Source organism: Etheostoma spectabile, chromosome 6, assembly GCF_008692095.1.
Source record: "Etheostoma spectabile isolate EspeVRDwgs_2016 chromosome 6, UIUC_Espe_1.0, whole genome shotgun sequence".
Classification (NCBI taxonomy): Eukaryota; Metazoa; Chordata; class Actinopteri; order Perciformes; family Percidae; genus Etheostoma; species Etheostoma spectabile.
In genome coordinates, this window is record NC_045738.1 from 4796138 (window position 1) to 4805853 (window position 9716).

At 38.4% G+C, this 9716-nt stretch overlaps 1 protein-coding gene across 1 annotated transcript in view; it reads left to right on the plus strand.

Annotated features, from left to right (window-relative positions):
- The window catches only part of sntb1 (syntrophin, basic 1), a 54346-nt gene extending 47699 nt beyond the window's left edge, over positions 1-6647 (plus strand). The window contains exons 7-8 of the mRNA XM_032518126.1: positions 2108-2328; positions 5905-6647. Of these exons, the coding sequence (XP_032374017.1) occupies positions 2108-2328; positions 5905-5997 (314 nt within the window). The 3' untranslated portion in view covers positions 5998-6647. The remainder of the gene's footprint in view (positions 1-2107; positions 2329-5904) is intronic.
- Positions 6648-9716: the final 3069 nt, after the last annotated feature.

Below are 9716 nucleotides of genomic sequence, written 5' to 3' on the forward strand. Positions count from 1 at the left end.
TGTGTGTGTGTGTGTGTGTGTGTGTGTGTGTGTTACCGAAGGTGGAAGGGATTTAGGTGTGTATAGCGTCATTAGTGTGGTTGGACTGACAACGCGGTTAAGCAGTCAGAAAACCGGCCTGTTGACAGAGACTGATGTTGGCTACAGAGAGCGTACCTATACATTATGTAAACACACATGCATAGCTATTCTATAGCCCGGAAATGACCCACTCATATATGCATCTCCATGTCTCTTTCACATTTCTGCAAGATAGAAAATACCCTCCTTTACCTCACCAGCTTAGAGGCATTACACACACACACACACACACACTGTCATATACACACATGCAAACACACACTCCCATCCGTGTTCATGCAATACATACACATCCTGCTCAGGCTATCAGCAAACAATGGAAAGCTAACAACTCTCTTCTCACTCACCATCTCTTTGTCACACAAACACGCCACTCGATAGATCAGATGTCATCGAGAGAGAGGAGCCTATTCTGTAAATGAAGTTTTCAGCATGCAGGGGGTGAAGCAAGGGTACTCTGCTGTCAAGACATTGAAAAATAAGACTAAATGTAGCTGGATCTCACTGTGTGGAGACGCAACAGATTTGTCATTACAGCAGAGGAAAGTGATTTGGAGAGTAGATATAGATGGCACACTCTGCTTTCAGCCGGACACATGCTGTGAGGAGAGACGAGAGGGAGCAGGAAAAACAGTCATGAGAAATTATGTTGAACCGATACATTACACTGTACAGCAGCGGTTTGGTCTCTGTGAAAAGAGTTGTCCGTCATTGAAATGTGGTAAACTGTAAAGTGTAAAAGACACATGAGTTAGAACAGAGTTGGGCTTTGACAACATGACAGAATCTATTTGAATAAGAAGGGCATAGATCTTCATGAATGCTGTACAAGAGTAACTGTATCTCTATGTTTAGGCTTCCATAAACAATATAAATGGGGAGGACCAAATATTAGAAATACCCCTTTGTAAAACGCAGCAAATTACTAAAAAGGTTTAATCAACACAGTTAAAAAAAAAAAATAACATTAAATCTTCATGAAGAACAGATTTATTGTTATGTCATCAGTGCATCATTTGTGTAAGCTGGGTGTACCTTGATTTCTGGGAATTATATCGGTAAATGATAGTGGAGACCTTGACAGGACGACCCCAGGCAACTTCTTTATATTAAAGGCTGCTTTATTTAAGATATGAAATAGATTCCTAAGAGGGAGATAAACATGGGTACACACAAGAGTTTGTACTCAAAGTGTCTCTCAAAACGTCAGAATCACTCATATTTTACACTTTTTTTTGTCCTCACACCTTCCAATGTGTCTGTTACTGTGAGATGGTTACCTTCAAACTACTCTTAATACTGTATGTAAGACACTTCTAATAGATTCACACATCCCAATCTATTGTAAACTGTGAGATAGGGTTATCTCAAACTAACCCTTCTGTGGAAGACCCTTAGAATTGATGAAATACCTTTGAAAACCTGTATGCTTAAATATTCTACCTTTCATATCTAATAAACTGGCAACAGAGAGAGAAAATGCCTTCTGAACAGTAAGATCAGGGAAATATCACCAACAATGTCAACATGAAAACAGTAATAATGTCTATGTTTTAAGTATTTTCTATGGAAGAAATATTATAGTATAGCATACTCATAATAAGGGTGTATGGTCAGAAAATCATTCAATATTTATGTTCATAATTGAAAAAGAGACTGTATCAATGTCATTAATCTTTTTTATATTAAGAACATGGAAAATTAAAGCACTTTGTACAAACATTCAACCAAGTTACACAACCCATTGTTGGCCCTGCCCTTCCAATACAAGTCGTTAGACAGTACGGACAGGGATGAAATACATTTTGAAGTCCACAATATACATTTAAAGTTGTACTACCACTTCTTACGTAGTAGTCTGTGATTCAGAGACTAACTTGTACCTCATTGTAATAACTTATTCTACAATGTATGTATCAGGTGATTCAAATTCGGACTTGCACTTCATCCACACATTGTCAATGCAGGGGAAATGAGCATATTGTTCACTAACATTTAAACATGTTAATATCCTATTATCTTCCAGGTTGTCTTTACCAGAGTCAAGAGTGCCGGCTGGTGATTCACTACGAACAGGGCTTCTCTGTGCTGGCTGACCCCAAACTGGGAGACGGGGAGGAGAGGGGCGCTCACACACCCACCAGGCCCCGAGTGCTCCTCTCCTACCCCTACGAAAAACTAAAGTTGTCCTCAGATGACGGAGTCCGCATGCTATTCCTTGACTTCGGCGGGAAGGAGGGGGAGATTGTGAGTGTTTTCTTTTTTAATAAAGTTTTTGACACACAAAATGTAACAAGCTCCAATAGGAACTCAGGGGTTCACAGTCCACTGAAACTCAACTTTGTTTTGTGTATAAATAGTCAAACATAGATGATGTGCAATCATATGAAGAAATGTGAGTAGTAGGCCTACTCTCTACACTCACCCATGTTAAACAAGCACAGAGGCTGATTTGACATTTGTTTTGCCCCAGTAGTAGCTTCAATAGACCAGCAAATGTGGCAGAGGATTGTTACTTCTTTTTAAATCAAGTTTGAACAAATTTTTACTAACATGTAATTTGTGTGGTTTGATTTGAACCTACATGGCCTAATCCGGAACTACATTGTAAAATATACATAATCATTGGATATTGTGTCATATTTAAAATGCTCCCACACAATACTTCCTAGATGTTTTGTTGTCCGTCCGTTCATTTTGCGTTCAGCATGGCTCGCTACTTGTCTCCATTTTGCTTTAGCAAAGACAGCCAGACAATTTACTGACACCCTGCTGGAGTACAAGAAATGGTCTGTCGCACTCATATTTTGAATTTAAACATGCCATTACAGATAAATTTTTTTGCAATATTCATACTCTGGATCTTTTTTCTTTTTAAACTTACAGCCTTCTAATTTTCTCCAACCTATGAAACAAATATGTTTCTTATATTTAACCCAATCCAAAGAATTGCACTTAAGAATTTCTCATTTCAAGTTCAAATAAGTTAAAATGTTATTTGTTAAGGTTAATATTAAGAATTTAAGAATTTTTAAATTTAATTAATAATTGGGGATGGTGGTCATGTACAACCCAGTACAATAAATTGAACAAATTCTCACCCACTCCCAGTGGTTTCAGGAGGTCTACTGGAAAATGAAGCCAAACACAAGTGAACCAGACAGGCAGAGGGAAAGTGATACAGCAGAAAGTAGATTACAGCAATTCATCACAAAAAAACTTCACATATATGTACAGTATGTCTTACCAGGTACGAGTGAAGTTTTCTTTAAAAAATAGCCTGCCACTTACTGTAAGGGTTTTAATCTGTTTACATCACTCAACTGCTCCCTGTATAGAAGTCCAGGTGGCTTGTGTTTCACGGGCCACCCTTAAAGTTATTGATGTGTATACCTGAAAACAACCAAGTAGAAACACTACCACTCTCACTACCAATCAGGCTGTTCTCATGAACCATTTGTACAAAGCTACAAAAAGTAAGGCACTGTAAATTGAATGTATTCCATGTATTTATTACTGTTAGACCAACATTGACTACCGCTGTATGAGGTGGTGAATAGGTCCCAAAACACAGGACTTTTGAGCGGGGGAGCAGAGTTTGTTTACGAGAAGAGGTGTGTTCATTTCCTGGAAGTACTACTTAAGGGGACCAGTGTTTTAACTCAAACCACACATTTGTTCCTAATCTCAGTAATCGGTCGCTTTGATCCCTAAACTTAACTGCCACGGCCGCTGTCACGACCGTCACCTCAAGGTGACCGGTACCCGGCTCACAATCACCTACTGTTGGCTAAACTTGGCTGTAACGACCACTAAACTTAACTTTCACGATAACAGTTGGCATTCGCCGCAACTTGGTGACATTTACCAATTGTTGTGCAAGAGTTTCACATACAATATCATACAAAACTGTTCATGAGAATGTGTAGCTAAAGTATTTATTACTTCTGTTATAAATGTTTTTAGCGTCTTGGATCGTAAAATCTAAAATCTAAAATCTAAAATCTAAATGTTGGTGTCAGGGGGATGAGCCAGCTTTTTTTTCTTAACCATCCCTTAGCACTTCTACAAACTGCTTACCCAGAAACACATGATGCTTCATCATTCATAAAAATCATAGCACTGGGAATTACTGTATGCTGGGAAAAAAACTGACAGTTAAAACTAAAATGTTTACTATTAAATATGTATTGGCTTATGGGATTTAGAAATTGGAAACTGAGGTGTTTTATAAATCGATGCCTCGAACTGTGAGTGCAACAGTCCAAATACGGCTCTTTATGAAGCTTCTGTCAGATATACTCAGCAACACTAAGGCTCAGATTATCCTAAAGGCAAATAAGTAAAGAATTTTCTCTGCTGGCTACCTTAGCAGAACAGATTTTGGGATCCGTAGCATTTCTGAATCCCAACAGTCATAGACAAGGCTTTATAAAAAATCCCAAGGCACTTGGTGATGTAGCTAGTGGCTCATTAGCTCAACATTTGAAAGTAGAATCAGCTGGGCTTTGTTTTCAAAGTGTTGACACACTGTCATTAGCTGGCAGGGAGTATGAATATCTAATTTTGTCACAGCAATTGACAATTCATCTTACCAATACAGAAAATGTATTACAGAGACAGATCAAGCCAAAGCATTGATTTTAGTTTAGAAAAGAAACAATTACAATGAAAATTCGAACATACTATCATACTGATGTTTAGCATGTATAGTTTATTATCTTAGTTTAGAGTGTTAGCACTAAAAAACAACTTAGACTGATATGATGTCATATTTTAGCAGATATTTGGTCACAAATCAAAGTGTTTTGAAGTGATGATAGTGCTGAATGAAAAGTTGAGGGAACAGCAAAGTAATAATTTATTCTGAGGGGGAATGAATCCTAAATTTCATGGAAATCCACCCAGTACACTAGTTGTTTGGACATTTCACCCGACAACTTTTAGCTGAACCGCAAATGTCAACCTGCCCGGTGGCATTAGCAAACAATATGGGATCACCAAAGGATTCAACATCTGGGAACCATGAATGTCCGTATAAAATCCTATAATCCATGTAGTAGATAATTATATATTTACCTGAATGAAAACTTTGACCTGATGGTGGTGCTCGTGCAAACGTCAGAGGATCACCAAAGTCATTGGGATTCATCCTTTGGCTACCATGAATATATGTACCAAATTCCTTAGCATAATGGAAATATTTCAGTCTGGACCAATTTGTTGGACCTACTGAAAGACTGACTGGCATTGTCACTAAAGACACACCATCTATCCCACCTCCTGAAAATCAGACTATTTTAGATGACAAGATTTTTGTGGACCAGTACACATGTATTGATGTATTGTATTAAATTGCACTGGGTTTGCTGTTGATGAGGTAGCCTCTAAAAAGTCCTCAGTGTTAAATACGACCAACTAAACAGTAAGTACTAAGTTTGGATTTATAGGCTTCCCTATAGACTTAAGAAACAGGATATGAGTCATATGCCTGCTTTTGATTCAGGCTATGAACAGAGCTTTGTTCACAGTGAGTGTGTTTGTGTGTGTGTACCATGCTTAGCTCCAGCTAGATTTGTCTAATCCTTGACTCATGGGGAACTGTTGCCTGTGTAGTTAGTTTTGACTAGATTTTTATGATTTTATGTGCTTTACAAACTTCTTTGCCTTCCCTTCCCTGCCTCTTCCCTTCTCTTTTATCCCTTCTGCTCAATGAATTCTCACATTGTTTAATCATATTCTCTCCTCCATACTACTTTTGTGTTTTGCATTATTGTTTTGTACTATTTTTTTATATTCTGTTGTTTTTCCTTCCTCTTCCAGCAACTGGACCTCCACTCTTGTCCTAAGCCGATCGTCTTTATCCTCCACTCCTTCCTCTCTGCTAAGATCTCCCGCCTGGGTCTGGTGGCCTGACCTCTCTAAAGGGACATTTCATATCTTTTGAAAACAGAAATCTACCTTGTTTCTCCACCTTTCTGCAGCCCGCATGCAGTAGTACACCACGTCAAACGCTGTCAGTCGGGGACCCAAGCTGAGTGAATGTAGCCTCTATTGACCTTTTTTGGGGTCTCCAAGTTAAAGAAACACTGGAGAAAACAATTCAGGTTGGTTTTGCTTTGATTGGAATTAACAGATTCCTTTGGGGGATAAACCCTCCCTTTAAGGGCTGCAAGGACTGAAGTGTTGACTGAAGAACCACAGAAGAAAACAGGGACTGGACTAGAAGCAGCAGGATGATATACTGTATACAGAGGGACCCAAATTGGGCATTACTGTCACGTCCTGGATTGGAAGGACTGGACATGTGCAGTATGTTTGAGATGAATTTACTTTTAATTCAATCAAGATGTAATAGCAAACTGCCTTCCATTCACCAATTATTTAATTTATTCACCATTAGCTCTGAATTTCTCTTGGCCATTTTTCTTCAGCAGACATTTGACACACTCTGGAAAAACTTTATGCATTTGTCTTTGTTAGTGTCTCCTGAAATGTCTTGTTAGCACTGTCAGCATTCATCATTGAAAGTGGCGGGCACAATCACCCACACAGTTTCCCACAAAGTGACGGCTAACTCAAATTCAAAATGTCACAGTATTCTTTTAACAGGTTGCATACTGTGACTATCCCATGGTCAAAGTATTCCAGTGTTTAACATTGATCTGAAGTCAGTTCTAATGTCTTAAAATATATGTATTTTTTTACAGCATCGGCTTCAATTAACATGAATTATAATATACTCAAGCATTCCGATTCTTTTAAAATTAAATTTAAATTCCAAGTACTATATATCACTCGAAAAATCAGCATTTACTATTGTGTTTCTGTTATATTACAACCGTGTTCCACAGAATTATGGGTAATTCTAATGTTCCCAGGGTTGTGTGTTCCCCTTAGTCTTAGTCTAGATAAAAGTTACTCTTTTGTATGAAGGAAAACGTCCCAAACATATTTCAGCCCATATTTCAACAGAATATTGAACTGGGGAACATAGAACCATGGCACCATAGATACAGTCCCAAATCCAACATATTCATTAAAGTGTATGATCTCTAATAGAACCAAACAAACAATCAGGTAATGTTTAGAATACACATTTTGACCAGATCATTTAAAATACTAGTTTGATCTTTTAGGGAAATACACTTTTTCATGGTCTTGCCAAGAGTTAAATTAGATGAGCTACCGCCAGTAGGCGGTTAGCTTAGCTTTGCTTAATGACTGGCAACAGAGAAACAGCTAGCTAGTTGAGCTAGTTACTCACTCAGCTTTAGAGATCCTGGTAGGTGGATTTTGTTACCTTTTAGAAAAGCCGTTTCCAGATACTAGTTGTTGTCTTATATTTAACAGACAGATATGAGAGTGGTAACAATATTCTCATCTAACTCACAGCATGAAAGCCAGTAAATTTATTTCCCAAAATGTTTAACTATTCCACAAATGGTCTGCACTCTGATCGGTGAAGCGGTGAATGATGAAGCTGTTCCATCCTTCCTCCTTTCAGAGTGGACAGTTAACTGTTTGTTACTCTCTGAAGAACTGTCACATTCGCCCGGTTAACTGACAAACTGCCATGACTGCTTTGAATATTCATACTTTGAAAACTGAAACTCACCAGTGCCACCGTCACCCCATCAAGTATTATTTGTCTTTCATTACAGCAAGGTAGCCATGATACGAGTCCTCAATTCTTCTTCAGCCAGTGTAGGTCATTATTGTGTTGGGATGTTATGCAACAGATCAAATCTGTATAGTACTGCACTGTCTGGGACATGGCTGGCTGCCGGGGGCCTTTCCTCCTTCAGATGACAGAGAAGAAGACATTTGAAACATTTGAATTTTGAACAAATTTAATCATAGTTATGAGTGCAGAAATACAACCAACCAGCAGTAATTCTACGTTTGCTCTTTTCTTACATCAATAAAATATCAAACACACACACACACACACACACACACACACACACACACGATAGCAATACAACAGAAGCAATGTTGGTTTCAAACGACATTGATCAGGTGAGCTGTTGGAAACATCAAGGCGCCTAGTGTGGGTTTTAGACCCTTTTTGTGTCAGGAGCTGAGCAGTTTATTACAATAATTTCTCCTCTCCTTCTCAACTGTGAAACACACTAAAACAACAGAGATGGGTTGATTACAACTTCTGGGAGTAATGGTGACAAGAAGCACACTGTAAATCAAATAGAAAAATGACACACACACACATACACACACACACACACACACACAGTGAACCACCACTCTCTAGATAGTAAATATTATCTGTTTTGTTGATACTAAAATATAGTGGAGGCATTGTAAAACTTCTGTTCAGCCTTGAAGCCAGCACTGACTGATAACCTCAGCCTTTATTATTGTGTTTCTGATGTATAACAACTGTGTTCCACAGAAAAAGCGGTCATTTCTAATGTTCCCAGTGTCGTCAACTTTGAGTAAAGGGATGCTTTGATATGTAGTATACTCTGATGCCTTCGGCAGCTACTGTACTGTCACTCAGAATGATATAGACTAGTTTTTTAACTCAAACAGTGCACATAAATCATGTATTTAACAAAAGCGACATGATGAGTTTGTTTTTATTGTCTTCACTTGTTTATTAATTTCTCATCAACAGCAAACACCAATCAACTGAAGAAGCCTGGAAAATGTGGGCCTTGGAGAGTTTGGATTTCACTTAGATGATATTAAAGTGTAAATTGTGTCTACAGTGTGTTTGCTAATGATTTTGGTTCTTAGTAGTAGGATGTATATTAGACTATTTCGTTCTCCAACTTTAAGAATTGAAATGAACCTTGCCATAAACACACATTCTCTGCAGTACAGTATTTCATCTCGGGGACAATAAAGATAAAAAGGTGGTGTACTAATTTACTGCGTATTAGCGACAGTTTAGCTTGATTTGCGTAGCGTTTTGTAGATCAGCTCCGCAGGAAGGAATAATGTGTCTTTTGCCAAAGAACTTGAGAGTCTGAGTTGTATTCAGCGCTTACGACATAACACAATGCTTAATCGTTGACATTGTTTACTTGGCTCTTGTGATAAACTGGCATCCTTTTTCTCTTACACACACACACACACACACACACACACACACTCTCACACACGGGTGGACACATTCAAGTGATTGAGGATAATTTGTTCAGACCTCACACACAGTGATAACTGTTGACATCGTTTACTAGCAGATTTTCCCACCTTTTTCCCCAACCTAATTGTGTTTATCGTGGTTTGTTTTCTGTTTAGATCGTTATTGAATCAGTGGGACACAAAACATCTACAGACAGCAATTGTCAAAAGGACCAACACTGTAACTGATGACATTTTAACACACACACAATCACACGAACATGCACACTCACTAACGGCCAGCTTTCTCATTGAGGGAGTAAAGAGTGAGCTGTATTGACTTAGACTGTCAGCTTTTCATTTTTGAGGGGCTAATTGAGCCAGATCAATTAGCAATCAGCCATAAACGGTGCGTGAGAATGTGTGGGTGTGCTAATAAATGGCCAGAGTGTTGTTCATGGGCACACAGTCGATACTTTGTTTAGTGACAGGCAAATACATTAGGTTGTTGTTTGTGTGTGTGTGTGTGTGTGTGTGTGTGTGTG